Source organism: Ziziphus jujuba, chromosome 5 (assembly GCF_031755915.1).
Source record: "Ziziphus jujuba cultivar Dongzao chromosome 5, ASM3175591v1".
In the NCBI taxonomy this organism is placed as follows: domain Eukaryota; kingdom Viridiplantae; phylum Streptophyta; class Magnoliopsida; order Rosales; family Rhamnaceae; genus Ziziphus; species Ziziphus jujuba.
In genome coordinates, this window is record NC_083383.1 from 9,307,703 (window position 1) to 9,332,808 (window position 25,106).

Below are 25,106 nucleotides of genomic sequence, written 5' to 3' on the forward strand. Positions count from 1 at the left end.
ATATATATATATAGAACCATGTTTTTTAATTGTGTCTTTAAGAAAATTAAAAGAAAAGGCTTTTAAACATATAGTTAAATGTAATTCTGCAGAATTAGATAAAGCTTTGGACTGAAATGAATTAATTTGTGCATTAAATTTAAATTTATGGGAAGCGCACTAGTAAAAGGTAACTTCTTAATAGTGTTATAATTATGCATGCATACGTATGCTAAGAATAAAAGAAAGCCTAGAAAATAACACATAGAATAGAATACAAAGATCTGAGTGTGGGACTGAAGATTAATTTGAACTCCATGACACACGTTTAAAAGCCATCTTCATCCGTGGGAAGAGGAAGATGAGTTGGTGTAGCAATGAAGAAAGTGTCATATATATACCCAGCAAGCCCACCACCAATGAGTGGCCCAACCCAGTAAACCCAGTGATCAGTCCAGTCCCAGCTCACCAAAGCAGGTCCAAAAGACCTAGCTGGGTTCATGGAAGCCCCAGAAAATGGTCCACCAGCCAAGATATTGGCTCCAACTACGAACCCAGTTAGAGTTGGGCCCAGCCCATCAAGAGTTCCTTTCTTGGGGTCCACCATGGTAGCGAAAACCGTGAAGAGCAAGGAAAAGGTGAGCACAATCTCCCATATCACTCCTTGCAAAGATCCCACCCCAGCTGCCAGTGAATGAATCGGAGTATTCTGCATCCATATTTATACATATTTAATAAATGTCACATGTTAGTATTAAATAATATAAGATATGACTTTCAAAAAAAAAAAAAAAAATTGGCAATATATGATGAATTATTATTATTATTATTATTATGACATACTAGTCCTCCAGTAAGGTAGGATAGAAGAAAACAAGCAGTTGAAGATGCAAGCAATTGAGCGATCCAGTAAAGTATAGATCGGAAGACGGTGATTCGACCGCCGAAGAGGAGACCGAGAGTGACGGCGGGGTTGAGATGACCACCGGAAATGTGACCGGCAGATATCATGACTGCTACAACTAGTGCATGTGCCACGGCCACAGCAAACAACCCCAGAAGTGCATTACCCACCAACTTATCTGTTTTTTTCACCAGCAAATTTAGATTTAATTAATTTCATAACATATAATAAAATTATGTTCAAATAGTACAGTATAAATCAAGTAAGATTGACTCAAATAATATGTCTTTCAGTAAATATGTTTTAAGTATTATATAGTATATAAAATGATTGATGATTTACGTACCGGCAGTGATGGCCGATCCAACACCGGCAAAGACGAAGAGGAAGGTGGTGATGAACTCCACCACGAGGGCTCTAATGCAATCAGGCTGAGCTGCCTCACGGCTGGTTCCCAAAGCTATTTTCCCCATTCTTATTATTTCCCTGCTTTTTGCCTCTCAGCTAGCTCTTCTCCGATCTTTGTCCTTCTCAGACTTTGGCAATGGCAGAGATCGCCTTAAGTAGGGACGTCCAAGCACTGTGGGACTTTAAAATATTGGTTAATTAATTTGGCTAACTATAATATAAAATTTTTCTATTAGAGGTGAGCTCGCTCAATTTTTTTCGGGGACAGGTTATATACAAGTATAATGATTGGACGGTCACAATTTGCTGTCACCTATTGTAGAATTGTTGACTGTATAAAATTATGCATATGCCATCTTGTTGTACACTATGGATATTCCTTTTCGCACGTCGTTTTGCAATTTGCTTGTATATTTTATACTTGTTTTTCTTATTCAATTCACTTAAAATATAGAAATTAATTTCATTTTCACAGTTCACTTGCAACATGTATGTATACTATAATATTTATGTATTCAATTTGTATTTTTTTAGGAAGGGCTACATTTAAATATTTAAATCGAACTAATCAAAAGAAAACTTAAATGATTAAGAAAATTGTAATTACGAGGAACCATTCAAAGGGCTAAGGTATCTAACGAGTAAAGACCAAACAAACGAACAGAAAAAAGACTAAGATATCGTATGTACTTCTATAAGGATCACATTTTTGGTTCGATTTAAGATTTATATCTCCAAAATGATATTTAACAAATAAAAATATACTATCTTAGAAAACAGAAACATAAATAAATTTTACGTGAGTTTTAATTTTATAGTACTTTTAACAAAGAAGATGGATATGTGAAATTTATTTCTATTAATTTCTGGGTGGATTTGGTTGACTATATATGTTTCAGAGATATGGATGGAATTGTTTTCTTATCTAATAACCTATTTTAGAAAATAAAAAAATAAAAAAAAAATATCCTATATATAATTTACTTATGTAATATATTATTGTGATGACCTCTAATGAAATAATACACAAAATAAAGATTTTGATCCATCTCTCATCTTCTTCAATGCACCTAGATTGGCCGAAACAGATTTGTGTTTTTGCTGTTGTTTTATCTTCGTTTTTGTTTTTATTTGATTTATAATTTCTTCATTAAGGATAGAGAAAATATGGAAATAATTAAAAAGGAGTGGTCTGATAATATATGATCATAAGCCTAAGACGCACTAATTTCCAGGAGCCAATTGAAAGTAGCGGATAAAAAGCATGTTGCATTATCATTGTGTCTACTCAAAAACTGCACCTTTAATATCCCACCACCATTAAAACCTAAAATTGACAGTTACTTATTAAAGAATTTTGTCATATTCCAATAATGCTCTCCAGGATATATGCAACTTTTCTTTCATGTCTTTTTGTCTAGTTGACATTTTAATAGTGAAAAATTTTCTACTGCTTCCAAAGCCCAAAGAAAAAAAAAGATTGAATTTTCTAAGGATATGTTTTTTTATGAAAGAAAAAGGCTGCCTCTAATAGTATCATGGATTTTAAACTGGAGATTCTAAACCATGCAGCACAGTGACATAAGACCTTATGAGATAATAATGAAGCTTATTAAAACTCAAATCAGAAATTTGAAACTCATAAATATGATTTTAGTGGTTTCAGTCCACTAACCAACCAACTTGACGGTGCTTTAGATGTTTGAGGATTGAAGGAATAAGCAGTTCCACTTTGCATTATCGGATTTGAAGTGTGGAAAGCTTAAAGCTCCTTCTCCATTATTGAATTACAAAAAGGAAGTTCTGACTTACTGTTTTGTCTTTTAGTTCATGATAGCTCCAACATTGTCCTTCATAAATAAAAAAACCAAAAAAAAAAAAAAATCATATTTTAAAATAATGAGCGTCGTAGGTATTTCTTTCAAACCTTTATTCGATTGAACAAAATTGAAAATTGAAAACATTGTTACATTATTCGTAATCGGAAAATAATTAAATAACTTTGTGGATAATAATATTTATTATTCAAAATGTCAAAGGCGTAAAACGTTGAGTTTTATATAGCTGGCTTCGCTTGCATCACATGGCACGGGCGTGCCTGCTAAGTGCTGATTTTGAACAGACTTTAGAAGTAATCTTGTTTTATACATATATATATATATATACAAATATATACATACATACGTACATACATATAAAGTATAATATAGCTAGAAATTTAATGTTCAAAAATATAAAAGACAGTTATCTACAACTATCATCATATCACATAAATATGTATACATATGTTACATTTATTTATCCTTATTGAATATTAGTTATAAACTTCAATTTTTTATTATTAATATTATAAAAATGTGAAATTTTATATTTCAATAATTTAGTTTTCACCTTTCTAACTTCCCTAACTGAGAATGACGCACAAGAAAAACAAACTTATGAAACGACAACTATATTTGTTATTTACTGCAAATCGTGACGAAGATAATTCAGACCCTATATTTTTTTAAGGGTGGAATTCATCAACTGTGATAATTATATAAAAAATAATATTTAATTTTTTATGCTAAATAATAATATTTTATTCTTGAACCATTATATTCAATTACCAAATAATTTTATTACCAATATTAGCAAAAAAATATTATTATATTTGCTTGTTAAAATTTGACAAAACTACACATCTACATTCATATGGACAAACACATACGTACTTGACTTAGAGATTTATGCTATCGATTTTCTTTAAACTCTATTTCATTTTATCATAATTCATGATCATAATTACTTGTAATTTTGTGCATAAATAATGGAGACGATGGCAAAGAGGTACACAATGTTGACAACTCATGGTTCAGTCTTGATGCATAAAAGATGCTTACAACTCATAATTAGATTCCTAGGGAAACATTAGGTACTTTGTTAGGTTTTTATTTTATTTTACTTTTTTGCTTATAACAATACATAATTGCTAAAAACACCCAGCTCCAGCTGGCAATGAAAAATGCCACATCCACTACTTGCTGCATTTGGAATTTCCAATATTTCAATCATAGATAAAATTAATTTCAACTTTGAGTACATAAAGGGTAACCACATTATTCTTCCGTAAAACCCCATTCAATGAATCCAAAAATAAAAAATAAAAAAATAAAAAAATAAAATAAAATTCAACCTTTCCCAACAGCTTCCTTCTTGTACAAGATGATGAGTGGTAATCAGAAATCGGGTTGGGCCCATTGTATTCTTTTTCAAACGTCAAATTCCATTTTGTCTTGTGGGCTTTTTAGGCTCAGTGGACCAGTAGGCTTGCTTTCCGTTTTCACATGTCCAGTTTGGAAGACCAGTGGGTCAAATGGGCCCAACTCTAGGTCCTCTGAGGCCCTATATCCTCCATGCATAAGGACAGCAGCAGAAAGAGAAGCGCTTTGAGAGAGAGAGAGAGAGAGGGAACACAAACAAGGCAGAGATAGTGTGGTAGGAAAAACATAATCAAAATGGCATCTTTATCAGTATCAGTATCGGCTGGTCTAAATCTGTCAATGTTTAGAGCTTCACTTCCTCTATCCTCACCTTCCTTAACATTGTCTTCTGTGCGCAATTCTAGTTCCTCCTATAATCCTTCTCGAAGGCTCGCTCTCTTTCACCTCGGCTCTGGTGAAGCGCATTTGCCCAACCACTTTTATCTCTATACCATTTTCTGTCCATAAAACAGTCAAAGTTGAAAAAAACCCATTAACTGAAAACCAAACTTTTATATACTTGTGGAGTTTTTAATGGTTTATGCATTGTTTTTGTTTTATAGAGTTTGAAACTTTTGTTTTGTTTTGTTTTTTTATTTATTATTATTTTTTTAATTTTCTTTGGCCAATTTTCTTATTAAGCAAAATTAGTGTACACTGTAGAAGACTATGGTTGAGAATCTTCTTAGTGTTTCTAAGAAAAAAGAATGCTTTTTCTTTTTGTTGTAAGTTTAGTCATCATATAATATGATTCTTCAATTGTTCAAGTTATCAAAGCCTTTTTTTTATTTTTATTTTTTTAATGATACTAATAACAATGAATTGAAGAGAAATGTATTAACTGGATCCAGCTTCTCACATAGTAATGAACTTTTTTATGGTTATCCAGCTCTCCCTCAGTCACAGTTACTAGGTGTTCAATCATCAAAGTTCCTAAGAGCAGATGGTAAAACTATAGAGGCTGCCCAAGATGGAAATGTGGCACAATCAAGCACTACTGTGACCAGGGAAAATGTGTTAGGGTGGGCTAAAAATGACAAACGAAGATTGCTTCATGTTGTCTACCGTGTTGGGGACTTGGACAAGACTATCAAGTACGTCTATATGGATTTGCCTCAATAACACTTGTCCATATAGCTAGCTCATTAACATTTTGAGATGCAGATTCTATACTGAATGCTTGGGAATGAAGCTGTTGAGAAAGCGTGATATACCAGAGGAGAGATACACTAATGCTTTTCTTGGATATGGACCGGAGGATTCTCATTTTGTTGTTGAACTTACATACAGTAAGTCAGATCAAATCTGTTTATTCTCCTATTGTGTAGGCACATATAGTGGGTTGGCATAGCAGTTGTATTTATAATTTGTTTTTCTGGTAGATTATGGTGTGGACAGATATGATATTGGTACTGGTTTTGGCCATTTTGGAGTTGCAGTTGAGGATGTAAGTTTCTATCTTTTGAAATGGCATTGTTTCTCATCTCATGCAAAAGTAATGGCTAATATTGCGTTTAATTCTATGTCCTTTGTCCTAGCAAGAAATAGGCAACCATTTGACTATGTTATACTATCTATGGAAAAATTCATGCTTTCTCTAACAAAACTGCTATTGGTCTCTGGAATTGTTTGCATCTGATTGGAGTCATTGACAAGAAAAATAGTTATGTCCTGGTGCACTAAAATTTTTGAGGATTTAATTTCTCTCAAGTTAGCTGTAGACCAATGTTTTTGTGTTGAGGTTAGTCAAACCTTGTGTGTATTAGTTCTTTGTTTCCAATTGAGACTTGTCTAAGAGTCTCGGTAAATGGATCTTTCATAAGATCTTAAAATATGCATTTTGTCATGAGGAATTTTTTCCCAATTTTATGCTGCATAATATTTGATGCAAGATCTTGTGTATGAGAACATGCCTGAGTATTATATAAGTTTTCTGAAGACACTTGTAGTTGTAAAGTCTTTAATGTCTTGGTTTTTATTTTGCATTCCTTAAAAATATTGGGTAGTTTCACAAACAATAACTAAATTTGATTTGGAGGAATACTAAGATAATTCTTGCATGAAATTGGAGCATTCTCTTGATATTCATGTGCTGTTATGCTTGCTTTCTAATTTTCTACCAATTTCATGATTGGTTTAGTCATTCATATATGATTAGTTTTTCAGTGGAAATATATGCACTTTAGGAACTTTGGAGAATGTTAGTTCTAAATTTTTAATTACACAACTTCCCTTGTAGGTTGCCAAAACAGTTGAACTCATAAAGGCAAAGGGAGGGAAAGTTACCAGGGAGCCTGGCCCTGTTAAAGGTGGCAGTACAATAATTGCTTTCGTTGAAGATCCCGATGGTTATAAGTTTGAGCTTCTGGAGAGAGGGCCAACACCAGAGCCCCTATGTCAAGTAATGCTTCGAGTGGGTGATCTTGATCGTGCCATAAATTTCTATAAGAAGGTGCTTATTGTTCCATATAGTGCATAGAGGGTTCATATATTAATTTTTGAACTACATAGATTGCTAGTTTAAATTGCTCTGGTTACATAAACTGCTGAAGTTCTTACTCTTGTCTTTAATTTAAAGGCTTTTGGCATGGAGCTTCTTCGCCTAAGGGATAACCCTGACTACAAGGTACATCACCACTCACTACCTGCTGAATACTTCCCTGTTTATGCCAATGAGATAGCCTAAACATACTTCATAATTATGAGTGGTCACAGAACAGTTTATAACTGTTGAAGTAAGCACTTTGTTGGCCCGCTTGATATATACATTTGGATTTACTTCCTATAGTTTTAGCTTTTCAGGCTGATGATAACTTGACACTAATAAAACCATTGCCACTGCTAAATTGGACATACAAATGGTTATTCACGTACCAGATATATTTAATATATCTATCTTTATCACAAGGACCATGCTGAAGTTTTGTGGTGGTCATTTATTGAGGTGACACTTTTGTTTCTGGATCCTTATTTTATTTTTTGGAACTTTTTGCCTTTGCTGCCCATTATTTTCTTCCTGGATTAGGATGTGAGGCAGTAGTTTTAAAGCAAAGGTATCACGTATATGTCGATTCTACCTATTGGATTCAGGCACTCTATTTCTAATTATGAACATCTTATCTAACAATATATTAAAGTTGGCAATCGAATATCTAGAATCCTACGATTTGAACAGAGAAATTTATTCTTATGCTGAAATTCTGTACGTAATAAACTACCTAAAAACAGGAGACTAAATCTATATTCACTGTCAATTAGAAAGCTGGAGAAAAGTATAGAAGAAAATAAGTTAAGTGGTTGTGCTGACAAGTATTTGTTTGGTGCAACCTTGCTGTAAAGGGGCTTCTATGACATTTCCCTTTTCAGATTTATTTGAAGTACAATTAATTTAAAAACTATTTGCTCATATGTTGTCTGCAAATTACTATAATTGAGATATGGCTGTGATTGTTCTCCAGTATACAGTAGCCATGATGGGATACGGGCCAGAAGATAAGAATGCAGTTCTTGAACTGACATATAACTATGGTGTCACAGATTATGACAAAGGAAATGGATATGCACAGGTGAACGCTTTTTCTTTTGGAAGCAGGATTTTTGTGATTTATACATTTCCCAATGCTGTCCTATTTGTTATCATGCAAAAGGAGCCTAAATTTTTATGCTTTTGACAGATTGCAATAGGCACAGATGATGTCTATAAGACTGCAGATGCAATCAAAATAAACGGAGGGGTGATTACTCGTGAACCCGGTCCTTTGCCAGGTATCAACACAAAGATAACTGCTTGCTTGGACCCTGATGGCTGGAAATCGGTATGACCTTTTGTCTATCAGCTAATACATGAGATTTTAGGTTTTTTAAGGCTTTACTATGAAATTCTTAGATTCTGCTTACATAGAGTTGACTTGCTAATGTTTGCTGCTAAAACCATAGTTTTATTGCTGTCTGGATAACATATGCACTAGATTTGATGGTTATACCTCTTTACCTGAGAAGAAAGAAACCTTTTCAAGTAGTCTGTCTGAGAATAGGAAAAGTGGGCATTTATAGGAAATCATGCTTTAAAAGCTATCACAAAATTATAGCTGAAAAGGAAGAGTTATTTTATTTTTTCATTAACTTGAGTTTTCCTTAAAATGATCCTTATATCTTTAGAAGTCTTGGAAATTTAAATCTGTTTATTTACATTATTGACCATTGCGATTTCATTTATTTATTTTTCTCTTACCATCCTGCAGGTTTTTGTTGATAATGTTGATTTTCTTAAGGAGCTAGAGTGATCAAGGCATCTTTGTTGCTGCTAGGTCTCTACACTGAATCTATGGAAGATTCATTACAATTTTGTCACTAGGAGTATGACTTCACTCTCTTCCTAGTTATCCCAAGTACACTTAGAGGAAATACCTATATCCCAATTCATAGGTAGGTTACCTTTCGTATACCATTGTTAAAGTTTGTTAGAAAACGCCACCTTCATCATTCATATGTATACCCAGGATTATTATTTGAATGTAATTTTATGTAAAAGTTTCTGTTACAGCCATCCAAGTGTTCTTTTTGTCCTAGAATGATGTCACACTGGTATTACAATTCAACATGTGCTGGATTCCCTCGGTCCACATTTGTTTGTCATCACTATTTCTACATTCAAATTCTATAATTCTCTCAGCTGTTTTTATCCCAAAGTATGCCTTTAATTCATTGCCACTGTCTACCCGTCTGGGCCATGCTGGGATGTCGCAATAGACTCCGGAAACTATACCTGCAATCAAAGAATGCCTCACAACAGTTGATAAAGGCAGAGGTTAAAAGGTAATTTCTCTGTATTCGAGTATTTGCTTACATGTCTTCTTTTTTGTAAATGTCCCAGCCATGCACTTGCTTTTCATTTTTGCTACAACCTGTTTTCAGAATGGTTTTGAATTTGTGTTTGAAATGATGTTTTATAAAAGATAGGCAACATAAACACACCCGAGAAGGCAAAGACATTACTTCTTTTTCTAATTATCTCACATGACTAACATCTAGAATGCCCAAAACCCTCTTCAACTTTGAAATATTTTCAAATTCATTCCATAGGCTTGTCTTAACTTTATTATATGGATCTGTCAAGTTTCTTCTTTTGTTTACCTGCATATTTGGATTGATGTCGAAAGAAACTTGCTTCCAGTGGAGAGCTCCTGCAATCAAAAGTTAAATAGAATGCCACAACAATTTCAACTCATGCAGGAGGTCAGTTAATGTTATTTAGAACTTTCTTTCTACAGCTATACCTTTCCTTGTACGTTTGAGAAGCTCTCCTCCTCTTGAGACAAAGTTCAATGCTGTCAAGGCATTCAACTCTTTGCCTTCGCCCTTTTCGTCGGTCAGAGTAAAGGCTGTCGTTCCATACCCCTTCTGCAGCCTTGTCCGTAGAATGGCAGCTCCTCGTAAGGCTGTAATATAAGCATAAATAAACACACAACATTTATACGTGAAGGAGATTTTTAATTAGCTATCACATATCAAATGTATCGTATCTGGTGAAATTGTCAGAGTCTATTCCAAAAGGTCAAGGATTTTCATGAAATATTTGTTTAGACTATTGAAGAACTTGAAGAAGTTGCCAATACCCGTTGCTGCTCCAGCCGTTAGAGTCAAAATATCGCCATTAGTCCGTGCATTAATTGCAGAATCGACTACTGTCAAGATATGATTGTGATCAGCTCCCATTTCCTCAGCAATCTCAATGCAGTGTGATGCAACCAGAGCTGCAGCAGATGCTAAGGCAGCTGAAGTTTTAGAAGGTGATTTCTTTTGGGCAGCTGATGTTTCAGGCAATGCATTGGAAGCTGCAAGTGCTGCAACAGCAGCAGCAACCCCAGCAACTGATACTGCTGCGTGCAACTGAGCATTCTGGGTTCTGATTTCGTGCTTCTTCCTCTCCTTTTGATCTTTTAACCACCTACCAATTGTTTTGCCTCTCATTATGCTCTTGTATATCTGAAGAGTAACAGCATGACGAAAGATGATTATAAAGATAATTACTTTAAAAAAAAATTAAGAAAAAAAAAAAAAAAAAGAACTTCGAGACTAGGAGATGAGATTACCCCATTTTGGAACAATTGTTGGCTGGAAAGAAACTCTGAATTGAGTGCTTGTTGAAGTAAAAATAACTCCTGCACAGATTTTATGGTCTGTGTAACCTGGCTTTGATTGCATTTTGATGTAATTTCGCGTGGATTAGAGAAGCAAGTCAGCCATTAAAACAGGACAATGACTTAACTAGTAAAGTAACTGTATCGCATATGTACTTATACCAAATAGTGGGGCCAAAAACAAAATAAGACGTTTAAATATATAATCATGTATGTAATTTTTTATGGCCTCTTTAAAGCATGCCTAATTACCCGAGTGCTTAGCCAAAAAAATGTTCATAGTAAGTGATGGCAATGGCAATTAATTATTTGATGATTCTGCAACTAGAAATTAAAATTGCATCAATAATAAAGCTCATAGCTGAAGAGATCGTTAGGTTGTTGGATTTGGAGGAAGGCCTAAAGTCCATTTCGAATTGCTAAATGCTAATGTTGGGTGGATGGATAACCTAGATGTGCAGCCAAACAGATTAATTAATGGAATACCTGGTGGGTCTTGAGAGAGAAGTCTTGAGAGAGAAATTACCTTCGCTTCATCACTGCTTCTTGGGGAAATTGGAGGGCTACCCTCACTGGGTAACTGCTCAACTAGCTGTGACATTTCAAAATCATAATCACATACATTCATTAAAATAACAAAACATGAGCAAATAATTAGTGAAACAAGCACACTTACATAAATAAATACAATATATAAATAGAATTGTGGATTTTTTTTTTTTTTGTAAATTAAAGATGGAGAATTAGAACTCTGATCATTGTGAAAGTAAATAATGGTTTTTATCACTGAAGTATCTCTGCATGGACTATAATTATGCTCTCATGAGAACACATTCATTGATGCATGCAAGATGATTTTATCACCAAACCTTGAACTAAGACCTCAGAATTATCATCTTTAATAGCATTGCCAATTGAGTTGCTCCAATAGGACAATCTTTATTGAATATTAAGAGGACTACTATTAAGCAATGATAAAGTGGAAGCTAGGTCTTACAGATTCATTCAAAACCGTAGGAGAAGAACTTGGATCAGGGCCAATGGAAGAGACTGTTGAGTTGTCAAGATTGTGAGAAATAGGAACTGATCTAGTGTTGGAAAGAGCTTTGGAGAGCTCCATGGCAGAAACACTCCATGATCTACCCAGAAACTCCATGGACTCGGTTGGAGTTTCAGGTGGGGCACAAGAGACTGCTAACCAACTCACTGGACCGTTTTCGTCTATGTTCTCCAGCTGAGACTGCAACGAGCATTTTGAAGTAAAAGAGCTCACTGAAACCATGAAAAACCATGCAAACAAAGTTAATTAGCTAGCTCTTTCTTAATTTCGTTCAAAATGATAATTATATTATAAAATTAATAGTGTTGCAATATATATAGGAAGATCACTACCTTCCATACTTATATATAGATATATATATATATATATATATAGCCAAAATGAATGTTAATTAGCTTTGAAAAGCTATAGGAAAGCACTTCCAGAATGCTAACGCCTGGTTGAGTTCAGGCTCTTCATAGGAACTGTAGTATATATATGGATCAAGATGATGAAGAGGAGGAGTAGAGAGAGTTTGATATTTAACATGGGAAGCAAAAGCGGTAAAGCAAGTGTCCTGTAATTTGTTTACTGAGGAAAATCGATGTGTACAATTTCCATATACTAAAAGAGAGGACCCAAATCATGATCTTTATGTCCGATTTACAAAAATGGGGCTTTTCTTTTCCACTCTTTTGTTGCTTTATACATAAAGAAAAGAAGTAAAAAAAGACCCCAGTTTTCTGAGCCGCTGAATTCATCATCATTAGGCTTCCATTATCATAATTAATTATCAGTGGGGCCCTTGATGCACCCATCACAGTTCACGATATTAACTAATTTCCCCTCTCTCCGTGTTACAATTAAATAGTTGGGAGAATCCATAATTAATCTGTTAATAAGCGAATAATTGTGGGACGATATACAACTTTGGCATTTGCCACTGTTTTATTACCCATTTGATTTTCAATCATTACAATAAGATCATAATTAGCATCTACAATTTTTTTTTTTCAATGAAATTGATGATATGTTTGCTTGCTGAAGTTTGTGGGATTTCTGCTGCCACTTAACATGAATAAAGCCTTAAAATCTAATTCAGGGGAAGATTAAAGGGACCTAATTAGTAATTAACAGTAACATAATAATTCTAATAATCTTTGTCTCATTGGAAAATTTCGGATAAGATTCATTCTACTATTAGTGATAAGGTTCTTTTCGCAGCCCTATTATCGATAACAAAATAAATCATAGACGAATTTTATGCAGAATTTCTCCCAAATGCTTGTATATTATCATGGAACTGTGTGTCGATATATATATATATATATATATGTATTGTTTGTGTAGCTTCCTTTTGATAGAATGAATATGGTTATAAATCATGTCGGGCCGACCCACCAAGCAGCGAGCACCCGTGTGCTCTAGCTCTTTCATCATTGCTTGAATCCTAATCATAACAATGGAAGTGAAAATGGTGCATATTCTTTTCAAAAAAAAAAAAAAAAAAAAAGAAAAAAATATTGCATATTCAGCCCCAAGAAAAACAGAAAAAAAAAAAGAAGATAAAGTGAAGTGGTACACTAACACTTCCGAGGTCCCACATCCCATTACTCCGTGTTACCAGATTTTGAGTACCATCAAATAAAAAATAAAATATATAGGATAGACAAAATTCGATACCAAAATAAAATAAATCTACTAATATATATCTTTCTTACATGGAATTAAATTATTAAGGCTAATTACTCGCAATTTGGATCCAAATCCCTTCACTGGGTAGTCCACAATACACAACAAACAAAAGATAGTAACCCGGTGGAGCAATCTCGGCCGTTGGTGGAGCCAAGACATCAACTCGGAAAATTTCTGATCCTACATTACTTAACCTGCTTATCCCTAATACTAATAGTCTCTGCCCCATTGAAAATCCATGTGTTGTAAAGGGTGGTGAGTACATTGTCACTCTCACATTTGATTCATTTATATTTGTTCTCTTCAACTCAAATTTGACTTCCACATTTTGTCCGTGCTTTACTTTTTTACCCTCCGTGTTTGACATAATAGAAGGACGATCCGTATCAAGTAACGGGTCAAAATATGGAGGGTAAAACTTCTCGACCCGAAGCTCAGTCGGGTATTTTACGCCGTTAAATTTATAATAATAGTTTGTGTTGCTACCGGCGACCAAAACTTTTCCGTCCGGTAACAATGCTGCCGTGGAACAATACATTCGTGGAATAGTAGTGGACATCAATTCCGTGAACCGTTGGGTTTTCGGGCTTTCCGGCTGGTAGAGAACCGGGGTAAGATTCGGGTCGTCCGCATAGTTCCATCCCGAGACACCCTTTTTGGCCCCGTTGATCATGAGGACGTCACCTGTGGGAAGGACCAGCATATCTCCCATAATCCTCGGTGTTGGCATCATTTCTTTCTGCCACGTGGGATTTGGGTTTGTTATTTCAACTCTACCACAGTCTTGCAGTGCATTTATGAATATACCCTTCTCTGCTAATCTTGAAGCACAGGGCTTTGCACCACCGCAAATGAGGACTTCGGCCCGGATCCGATTTGGGTTAGAATCATGGACCTTTATGGGTAACAAAGCAGCCATGGCTGACGAGGGGTGGTTTCTGGGCCCGCCTGTGAGAATGGGAAAATGACGGACAATTTTATTGGTGGTGGGGTTAAGTAGAATTGAACGGTGATTGGCGAAGATGAAAAGATTGCCATCGGTGGAGAGGAACACAAACGGATAAAGGTTGTTTTCATACGGGTCAGTGGTTTCTCGGAGAAATGGTAGTTTGAAATTGTCTACGTTAAAATTTCCCTCTGTAGGGATATACTCGTAATTGAACATTTGACGGCCTCCAACCACTATGAAACTGCCATCTGGCAAAATCTGCTGCGCTGAGAACCTGTCCGTGATCGTCATAAAAAAAAAAAAAAAAAAAAATCCACAACCAGTAAAAATAGATAAAAATTTAAAAATATGATATGATTAATTTTTAACTATACCATCTTGGGGCGGAGAGGGCGGAGGGGTATTCCTCCCAGTGACAGGTGCTACATCCGGAGAGGTACCTCACGGACGTTCCACCGTTGATCCAACCACCGGAATGGACAAGGGTCCCATTAGCTGATAGTCCACCCGATGAGCTCCACGTGTCCATCGATATCTGATTTTTAACTTTGACAGCTAAAAAAACCCGCACTCAAAGTACACGCCGTCGTACATACATAATGTGCATTAAAAAAAAAAAAAAAAAAGGAAATGACAGTCGAAACTGGAAAAGTAGTAAGTTATTATTCATTACCTTGAGTGGTCTAACGGCAGCGGTGTGGATGTCGTATTCCACAGCATGAGCCCAGCAGTCGGGCTCGTCGTAACAATCGTGGGAAAGCAATTGAATTTGAGAAGGACCAAACGTATCCGAATCGAACATAATGGCCTTGTTTGTAATGGGAAAGATGAACATGTGCATGGCTGATACTCCTGAATTCTGTGATGTCAATTCCCATCCTCCTTTATAGGGTTGATTTGGATTCTTTAGAATTCCGTCGCTTTTTCCAAAAGCAATGGATTGTGTGAAACCGTAGTACGTGAAGAACAAGGGAATAAAACACAAGGTTTTGAGAAAATGTGCCATTTTCATTTTTGATGAATGCCAGAACTAGAAAAGAGAGTACTCAATGATCATTCACATTTCTTTTCTTTTATTTTTATTATTTTGTTGCCTATAAATTATAAGGTCAATATAATACTAGTACATTGCTAATTTGCTTGCTTGCCTTTCTTTTGCTTCCGCTTTCTGAGTTTTTGGATGGTCTTTAGGAAAACCGCCAAATTCTTTGTTGAATAATTTTTTTTTCTTTTCTTTCTTTTTTCTGTTTCTGGCTCAATCGAGTAAGCCTTTTCGATTTGGAACATTAAAAATATGGATTATTAGATCCGATCTGGGCGCCAATTGGTGACCTATCAGTGGGTTTTAATTTAGATTCGAAAATATTGCCACCTCAAACCATTAACGACCATTCAATTCTATTGACATATATATATATATATATATATATTGACATTATTGTCTTATTTGTTTTTGTGGAAATAGTGGATAGTAATTAATTTTTAATTGATCTAGCCTACTTATTCACTTATGCACCTTGAGATCATGATCTCATCTCAATCGGTTCGGAAAAAGCCACTGATTCGGTTTCCTCACCAAAACCTCATTAAAATCTTTTTTTTTTTTTTTTTTTGGTAGTAACCTTATTAAGATCGTTAATTTCTGCAACGTATTAATTTCATTTTTATATATGAACATTTTTTAATATGAAATTGTCCAAATTAACTAAATTGTTTATTGCAACAACGAGGAACATGCACATCCAACATTATTCACATAAATATATATACACATCACGTGGTTTCTCAAAGTCTCTATCTCCCATCAAGAAAGTACAGCTTCCCAATTCCTAATGATAGCTTTATTTATTACCTTCATGCAGTTTCAAATCAATATCTAGCTTTTTTCCATCTCGATCATCAAAACTGATCAATCGCCCACTATCTATTTCCAAAATTGCAGGGACTAATGGCAAGTCTTTCAGTTGATGAGAAAAATGGAATGATGGAAATGCCGCTTTGGGCAGCCTCAGACCCGAAGGTGGCATTAGGACCTTGCCTTTTATTATAGGTAACTAAATAAAATCCTTCCAAGTTTCTATCAATATTAACTCCAAATAATTAATATTGTTGAATTTGTATATCAAAATTAGTATTATATATGGTAATTATAATACTAATTTGACCCAAGAGTATGGTCTGTCGGCTGCCGGAGCTGGCAACTTAATCTTCCTTTGGTCGGCAGCTACCAATTTCACTCCCATTTTCGCTGCTTTCGTTGCCGATTCTTATGTGGGTCGCTATGCCATGATTGGATCTGGCTCCATTATCAGTCTTCTGGTACTAACTTTTATCTAACTGTAATTTCTTTTCTCTCTGTTTTGTTTCTTTCGAAGTAACAGATTCCCCTCAGATTAATTCATTGTAACCCTCTTGGATGAGCTAATTGGCCAAGCAAGGCACAAATATGTAATTTTGAGTTCTTGAATTTTCTTCAAGCTAGTCATTTTTATACTTTTAACTAAAATTAATTAGGGATATATATAAATATATATTGCTGCTTGCAGGGAATGATTATATTATGGTTGACAACCATCATTCCACAAGCAAAGCCTCGTTGCAGCAGCCAATTTAACTGCAGGGGATCCACATCCCAACTTTTATACCTTTACTTAAGTTTTGTGTTAATGTCTATTGGAGCTGGAGGTATAAGATCATGCTTCGTTGCTTGTGGTGCGGATCAATTGGACAATAGATCAGATGGCGACCCAGACTCCGTTGAAAATGTTAACCAGTCCACATCCATCACCTTACAAAACTTCTTCACCTGGTACTACATTGCATCCACTGTCTCAGTAATCCTTGCAGTTTCATGTGTTGTCTACATCCAAGACAACTTAGGATCGAATGTTGGTTTTTGAATCCCTATCCTGCTCATGTTGTTCTCTGCAATTTCTTTTTACTTGGCTTCCCCTGTCTACATCAAGTTCAAGGCTAACAAAAGTTTGCTCACTGGTTTTGCTCGAGTTCTCGTTGCCTCCTTCAGAAATAGAGATATTCAATTTTCATCACCTAGGTCAATGAATATTGAAACAATTCAGTATCATAGTGATGGATCATCATCATCAATGTCAAGGCCAAGTGAAAACTTGAGCTTTCTAAATAAAGCCTGCATCGTACGAAAGCCTCAAGAAAACCTCAAACAAGATGGAATAGCTAATTCTGATCCATGGAGTCTTTGCACAGTGAGTCAAGTGGAGGAGCGCAAGGCACTAATCAGAATAATCCCAATCTGGTCAACAGGGATACTGATGACGGTGATGATAAGTCAGGAGAGTTTTCTTGTACTAGAAGCAATGACCATGGATAGGCATATTACTTCAAGCTTTGAAATTCCTCCAGGATCTATATCCAGCATGTTTTCTATGATTGCTATGATAATATGGCTTGTGTTTTATGATCGTGTAATTCTCTGTAAATTATCGACAATATGGCTTGTGTTTTATGATCGTGTAATTTGTTGTGGTTCTCTGACCATTTTAGAGAAGAAAAATAAAAAAAAATTATATTACTCTCTTGGAAATAGAATAAAAAAAATAAAAACTTCTCTCGTGGAGGATTCTCACGTGGAACCTCTCTCTACACTGTCAAATTCTCTCTGGAATTGCTCACTCTTCTCTCAAGCTCTCTTTGGAACTTAAACACTCTCTCTCTCGGAGTTTACTCTCAATACTCCTCACTTGGGATGATATTGAGCTTGCTCTCTTGGCATGCCTTGCATGCAACGGGATAAACCTATTTATAGGCTTACAAGGTCGGTTGCATGGCCACAATCTTCAACAGCTTCTGACAATAGCCCACAATTGTTGAGCAAGTTGGAGTTCGGTGTTAATGCAGCAATGGCCATTGTCAAAGATGGTGGCTGAGTAGTCTTCACATTGTCGGTGCAATGGTGGTGCGGCTGGACTTCACAATTCTCCCCCTCCAGCCGCATTTAAACTGATGGTCATCTGCCATCCATTCCGGCTATGTCTCTGCATAGCTTCAACTTCTCTTGAGCAACAACTTTTGTTAGCATATTTGCTGGATTCTCTTTTGTGTGGATCTTCATCAGTTTCAGCAACTGTTGATCTATTACTTCGCGTATCCAATGATAGCGGATGTCAATGTGCTTTGTACGGGAATGATACATTGAGTTTTTGTTCAAATCTATGGCACTTTGGTTATCACAATGTATCTTGTAGTCTTCTTGCTTGATGCCCAATTCTGTGAGAAAACGCTTTAACCACAATATTTCCTTACCCGCTTCCGCTGCAGCAATGTACTCTGCTTCAGTAGTGGATAAAGCAACACACTTTTGCAATCTTGACTGCCATGACACAGCTCCCCCCGCAAAAGTGTAAAGATAACCTGATGTAGACTTTCTATTATCAGGGTCTCCGGCTATATCTGCATCTGTATAGCCTTCTAAGATTGGATCACCTTTCCCGTAGCACAAGCACAGCTTCGAGGTACCTTTAAGATACTTGAGAATCCATTTGACTACTTCCCAGTGTTTCTTTCCATGATTTGAAAGAAATCTGCTCACAACACCTACTGCGTGAGCAATGTCTGGTTTGGTACACACCATTGCATACATCAGACTTCCTATTGCTGAAGAATATGGTACTGAAGTCATCTCCTCTATCTCTTTTTTGGATGAGGGGCATAATCTCTTACTCAACTTGAAATGATTTGCAAGTGGAATGCTGACCGGTTTGACTTTATCCATGTTGAATCTCTTTATCACTCGTTCAACATACTTCTCTTGAGATAGCCATAACCTTCTATTCTTCCTGTCTTGGATTATTTGCATTCCCAAAATTTGTTGAGATAGTCCTAAGTCTTTCATATCAAAGGACTTAGACAATTCTTTCTTTAGCTGACTAATCTTCATTGCATCTTGTCCAACGATCAACATGTCGTCCACATATAGCAAAAGTGCAATGAAGTTTCCACCTGAAAATTTTCGAATATAAACACATTGGTCTACTGCAGTCCTTTTATAGCCTTGACTCACCATAAACGAGTCAAACTTCTTGTACCATTGTCTTGGTGCTTGCTTGAGGCCATACAAGCTCTTCTTCAGCTTGCATATGAGGTTTTCTTTCCCTGAAACCTCAAATCCTTCTGGCTGCTTCATGTAGATTTCCTCATGTAAATCACCGTGAAGAAATGCTGTCTTCACATCCATCTGTTCAAGCTCTAGGTTTAGACTTGCTACTAAACCAAAAATGACTCGAATTGAAGTCATTTTTACCACTGGTGAAAAAATCTCATCAAAGTCAATTCCTTTCTTTTGAAGAAATCTTTTGAGCACAAATCGAGCTTTGTGTTTCGCCACCTTTCCGCTGCCATCTTTCTTGAGCTTGAACACCCATTTAGTCTTTAGTGCCTTCTTTCCTGTAGGAAGCTCAACCAACTTATAAGTATGATTTTTTTGCAAGGATTCCATCTCATCTTGCATTGCTTGCAGCCACTTTTCCTTCTCTTGATGAGAAACAGATTCTTGGAAACTCTTTGGCCCCCCCTCTTCAGTAAGCAGAATATACTCAGATTCTGAAAATCTCTTTGATGGAATTCAGCCTCGCTCAAATCTCCGAATTTGTAAACCACTGGTTTAAGGAGGTATACCATCATCTGACCGCTGTGATGGCCCTGCAGCTGCTTGAGAGGATTGAGTCTCCCCCTGCTCAATATCCCCTTCTTCCTCCTGGTCTGCTTCTGGTATATCTTCATGCACCTCATTATCCTCTGTGGCTATTTGTGCTGGTGCTGGATTAAGACCAAAATTCTCGACACTAGAACTTATTAGGAGACATTTTGGGCTTTTCAATGTCTTCCATTTTCTGGTTTTCATGGAATACTACATCCCTGCTTCTAATAATCTTCTTTGTTTTCGGGTCCCATAACCTGTATCCGAATTCTTCATCTCCATATCCTATAAAGATGCATGGAGTAGATCTTGTATCGAGCTTCTGTCTGAGCTCCTTGGATACATATACATAAGCTCAACAACCAAATACTCTTAAATGAGAGTAGGGGGAATCTTACCCGACCACACTTTCTCCTGAATTTCAAAATTCAACGGTACTGACAATGATCTGTTGATTAAATAGCAAATGGCACGAACAGCTTCTCCCCAGAATGGCTTTGGCATCTTAGCCATACTGATCATACTTTTGACATTTTCCATAATGGTTCGGTTTATTCTTTCGGCTATTCCATTATGTTGTGGGGTGCGAGAGACCGTCTTCTCATATCAAATGTTGTGTCTTATGCAGTAGGCATCCAACTCCTTGGAAGTATACTCGACTCCATTATCTGAGCGGAGACATTTCAGCTTCTTTACTGTTTCACGCTTTACCATGGTATGAAACAGTTTGAAGTAATCCAATACCTGGTCCTTTGTCTTCAAGAAATATACCCACACCTTTCGAGAAGTATCATCAATGAAGGTCAGAAAATACTTGTTGCCACCTAATGATTCCACCTCCATGGGACCACAAACATCAGAGTGCACCAGACTAAGCAACTCTGATCTTATTGATGTAGAGGAACTGAAAGAGACTCTATGTTGCTTACCAAACAAGCAGTGATTACAAGGATCTAGTGCAGCATCCTTGCAAACAGTGATAAGCTTCTTCCTTACCAAAGTGGACAATCCTTTTTCACTCATGTGACCGAGTCTCTGGTGCCACAGATTTTGAGACGCCTCTCCTTCTGCAATATTGAGGCTATCTGCACATATCTTCACATGAGTTTTGTACAGCGTTCCACAAATATGTCCTCGAGCGACAACTATGGCACCTTTCATCATATTCCATGTGCCTTTGCTGAAGTAGTTGTCATAGCCTTGCTTGTCTAAGGCTGCTCCCGAAAGTAGATTAAGCCGAAGATCTGGAACATGACGGACATCCTTCAAAGTGATTGTACAACCAACATTCGTTTTTACCTGAATATCACCAGTTCCCATAATCTTTGCAAAACTAGAATTTTCCATCTTTACCATATCAAAGTCTCCTGCTTTGTACGTTTTGAAGAAATCTCTATGTGGAGTGACATGGTAGGATGCTACAGTATCGACTACCCACTCAACATCTTGGGTTGATATATGAAGGCATGTCTCTTCTTCGGTGGAGCAGAGCACCACTTCTCCTGTAACAGTGACTAGTGTCTCTCCATTCTTCTTCGGCTGATTACCTTGGAGTCTCTGCTTTCTCAACAACTTTTTGCAGTTCTTCTTCATGTGACCCTCCAGGCCACAATGATAGCACTTATGTGATGATTTTTTGTCGTCTGTAGATCTGCCTCTGATCTTACTCCTGCCTCTCCCCCTATTTCAAACACCTCTTTGCTGTCTTTCTCTCTCTGTGACGAGGGCGTGTGACTGATCCATGCCAATGTCCTTTCTCCTGGCCTTTTCATTAAATAGGGCATCCTTAACCATAGACATAATAAGTTTGCCATTCGGGGCCGAATTGTTGAGAGAGACTACCAATGTCTCCCAACTGTCTAGAAGAGAGCTTAGAAGTAGGAGGGCCTGATCCTCATCCCCTAGTTGGTAATCCACAACAGATAGTTGATTTACTAAGCTCTGAAACTCATTGGTATGCTCGGCTACAGAAGTTCCACTCTGTAATTTTAGATTTACCAATCGTTTAAGCAACAAGGCTTTGTTCCGAGCAGTCTTGGCCTGGTACATGTCCTCCAATTTTGTCCAGAGGGTATATGCATCCGTTTCCTTCGCTAAATGATGGAAGACACTGTGGTCGATCTATTGCCTGATCTAACCAATCGTTTTTCTTGTTTAATTTCTTCCATTCTGCTTCTTTGCTGGGATCAGGATTTTCTCCTTTAGCTTCTATAGAATCAAACAGATCCTTACAATTGAGAAGATCTTCCATCCGAGGTCTCTAAAGTGTATAATTTGTGGCAGTGAGCTTAACCATAGCTCCCGAAGATGATTCTTCCATTGATATTATGGCTTGACCAAAAATGGAGCCGAATTTGGCAAAACGGAGTTAACCGTTGCGTCTGGAACGACCGAAAATGGTGGACTTGACTCTTCCGGGGTCAAAATGTAATTACCAGAAATTTTGAGGCAAAAATATAATTTCATAAAAATTCTGGGTCAACCTGTAAATACAGAAACTATAGGGGTCAATCTGTAATTTCTAACAATTCAGGGACTGTTCCATAATTTTAGAAAATTCTGATGACGTGGCAGATTGTGTTGACGTGTCAACACATGGCATATGACGTGGCGATTGCGTGGCTGACGACGTGTCGGGTCGTGTGGCAGATGACGTGGCTGAGTTCGCTAACGTGGTCATCTTCAACCTCCAGACGGCTCGTGCGGCGCGTGAGGTGCGTGATTTGTTGCAGAAAATTTCAGACGGCGCGTGCGGCCGCGTGAGCCTCAGTGTTTCTCTCCGGCGAACTTGGTTGTTCTCGTCTCGTCGAGTACTTTCACCTAGTATTGTCAAATTAATTATTTGAGTAATTTTTCAAAACACCAACTTGAAGAACAGAGGCTCTGTTTCTTCAAATTTTGAACCCAAGCTCTCGACCTGGAGCTCTGATACCACTTGTTGTGGTTCTCTGACCACTTTAGAGAAGAAATATGAGAAGAAAAATAAAATGAATTCTATTACTCTCTTGGAAATAGAATACAAAAATAAAAATTTCTCTCGTGGAAGATTCTCACATGGAACCTCTCTCTACACTGTCAAATTCTCTCTGGAATTGCTCACTCTTCTCTCAAGCTCTCTTTGGAACTTAAAGACTCTCTCTCTCGGAGTTTACTCTCAATACTCCTTACTTGGGATAATATTGAGCTTGCTCTCTTGGCTTGCCTTGCATGCAATGGGATGAACCTATTTATAGGCTTACAAGGTCGGTTGCATGGCCACAATCTTCAACAGCTTTTGACAGTAGCCCACAATTGTTGAGCAAGTTGGAGTTCGGTGTTAAATGCAGCAATGGCCATTGTCAAAGATGGTGGCTGAGCAGTCTTCACACTGTCGGTGCAGTGGTGGTGCAGCTGGACTTCACATAATTCTCTGTAAATTATCGAAAATCAAAGAAAACAGGTTCGTCTCAATACAAAAGAAAGAATGGGGTTGGGGATTTTTATGTCTATCATATTTATGTCATTGTCAGCAATCGTGGAAAGTGTTAGGAGGAAAATGGCAATTCGACAAGGATTTTCAAATGATCCAGAAGCCGTGGTGAACATGTCGGCGATGTGGGTATTGCCACAGAACATCCTTACCGGCTTCGGAAAGTCTACCAATGCAGTCGCACAGATGGAGTTCTATTACTCAGAGTTGCCTAAAACCATGTCTAGTATATCATCTGCTCTGCTAGTACTTGGGATGTCTGTTGGGAATTTGGTTGCAAGTTTTATTATGAGTATGGTGGATGATATTACTAAAAATGGAAATGGAGATAGTCGGGTTTCCAGCAATATCAAGAGGGGCCACTATGATTAATATTTTTGGCTTCTTGCTGGTTTGAGCTTTCTTAATTTCTTGTATTTTTTTGCTTGTTCTAAGGCTTATGGTCCTTGTAAAGAAGAAGTGAATATGGATTTAGGTGGAGATGGGGTAAGTGATGACAATTAATTGTTTAAATTAAAGATTTTTTTTTTCTTTTGGGTTTAATAACTGCTTTACAGTTGTAATAAATAAAATTATTGGTTAGGGATTTGTGGAAGCTATGTGTACATGGTTTCTACTGGTGGAAGCTATATATAAGAAATGAAATTGGAGGTCGTGTTGCATAAGGATCAAGTATAATGGTACAATAAGTTATGCCCTTTTATGTCGACAGGCTCATTTAAAAATTGACGCGCCCATGCCAAATAAATAAGGATGCCTCCTGGCAATATGGGCTTCTCAGGACTGGATTGAACTACAATTTCCAAAGTGGCAAGTATAATGGTTGAGTGATTTTCTTTTTGTTTTTGTTTTCTAAAATAACTATCTTCAGTTGTACTATCATATCTTTTATATTTGTTAAATGCATAGGCTTTAATCATCCATGGCCTATCTGGTTAGTCCATATAACCTTTTTCTTTTGTTCCTTTTTTTTGGTGGCTAATACTCAGTCCATATAGCTTTTGTGTGTCTAAACATGGCCCATTGTATGCTTCTTGTATAATTGCATTGTATTAGCTCGCCTCTGGATGGTGTTCACCAAGACGATGATCCTCTTGAAAGGTTCATATTTTGTATAATTTTTTTTTTTTTGGTGGTTATGAAAATTAATGAGTCGGTGTTTATTTTATTTTATTTTTTTTGCATTTTAAAGCCTCTAATGGTTGGTGCTTATTGGTCTGTCAGATGGCTAAAATTTCCAATTTTTTGTCCCATCGGCCAATAAATTGGATGTTTGATAAAAAGGAAAATATTAAAGAAATTGATTTTTGGGATTAAATTTTTTAGAATTTAATTTTTTGAGAATGAATTTTTTTGAGATTTTTTTTACAGTGTTTAGTTAATTATAGAAGAAAATAGAATTTCTAAATAATTAAATAAATTTATATATTAAAATTAAAAGATAAAATTCTATTTAAAAAAATATATAATATCAGTTTTTCATACAATTTGAAATTATATCTTTTTAATAAGATTTATTTTCCTGTCAATTTTTATTGAAAAAAATTTTATTTTTCTATAAAATTTTAGATTTCCAAATTTGTTTTTTCTTAAAGGTAGGAAGTTAT

The 25,106-nt window shown here is 36.4% G+C and overlaps 5 protein-coding genes across 8 annotated transcripts; 2 read left to right on the forward strand and 3 right to left on the reverse strand.

The window, feature by feature from the left end:
* Positions 1-112: 112 nt before the first annotated feature.
* LOC107420666 (aquaporin TIP4-1) lies at positions 113-1,485 on the reverse strand. The gene is made up of 3 exons (XM_025075233.3): positions 1,230-1,485; positions 823-1,061; positions 113-688 (listed from the first exon to the last, which is right to left on the reverse strand). The coding sequence occupies exons 1-3, from the start codon at positions 1,354-1,356 to the stop codon at positions 308-310; spliced, it is 747 nt and encodes a 248-aa protein (XP_024931001.1). The 5' UTR covers positions 1,357-1,485; the 3' UTR covers positions 113-307.
* Positions 1,486-4,705: 3,220 nt separating this feature from the next.
* LOC107420671 (probable lactoylglutathione lyase, chloroplastic) lies at positions 4,706-9,174 on the forward strand. The gene is made up of 9 exons (XM_016029686.4): positions 4,706-4,948; positions 5,423-5,627; positions 5,698-5,822; positions 5,916-5,980; positions 6,773-6,985; positions 7,112-7,159; positions 7,992-8,099; positions 8,208-8,348; positions 8,775-9,174. The coding sequence occupies exons 1-9, from the start codon at positions 4,789-4,791 to the stop codon at positions 8,814-8,816; spliced, it is 1,107 nt and encodes a 368-aa protein (XP_015885172.3). The 5' UTR covers positions 4,706-4,788; the 3' UTR covers positions 8,817-9,174.
* LOC107420672 (VAN3-binding protein) lies at positions 9,098-12,385 on the reverse strand. Of its 4 annotated transcripts, XM_048476346.2 has the most exons (9): positions 12,066-12,385; positions 11,671-11,945; positions 11,200-11,265; positions 10,626-10,721; positions 10,149-10,518; positions 9,810-9,971; positions 9,667-9,716; positions 9,380-9,437; positions 9,098-9,298 (listed from the first exon to the last, which is right to left on the reverse strand). In XM_048476346.2, exons 1-9 carry the CDS (start codon positions 12,070-12,072, stop codon positions 9,099-9,101), a joined length of 1,284 nt encoding a protein of 427 aa, XP_048332303.2. In that variant the 5' UTR covers positions 12,073-12,385; the 3' UTR covers position 9,098. The 4 variants fall into 4 exon arrangements, with proteins under 4 accessions (XP_048332303.2, XP_048332304.2, XP_060673655.1 ...); XM_048476347.2 differs by lacking the exon at positions 12,066-12,385 and having other exon boundaries at positions 10,626-10,694; positions 11,671-12,044; XM_060817672.1 differs by lacking the exon at positions 12,066-12,385 and having other exon boundaries at positions 11,671-12,044.
* Positions 12,386-13,387: 1,002 nt separating this feature from the next.
* LOC107420642 (aldehyde oxidase GLOX1) lies at positions 13,388-15,577 on the reverse strand. Its single transcript, XM_025075223.3, has 3 exons — positions 15,030-15,577; positions 14,731-14,891; positions 13,388-14,630 (listed from the first exon to the last, which is right to left on the reverse strand). The coding sequence occupies exons 1-3, from the start codon at positions 15,366-15,368 to the stop codon at positions 13,454-13,456; spliced, it is 1,677 nt and encodes a 558-aa protein (XP_024930991.3). The 5' UTR covers positions 15,369-15,577; the 3' UTR covers positions 13,388-13,453.
* A 289-nt stretch (positions 15,578-15,866) lies between these two features.
* On the forward strand, positions 15,867-24,003 carry LOC107420643 (protein NRT1/ PTR FAMILY 1.2). The gene is given in 5 exon segments (XM_060817259.1): positions 15,867-15,922; positions 16,489-16,675; positions 16,903-17,190; positions 17,293-17,809; positions 23,540-24,003. Coding segments are annotated over 5 exon segments (1,512 nt in total).
* The last annotated feature ends 1,103 nt before the right edge of the window (positions 24,004-25,106 follow it).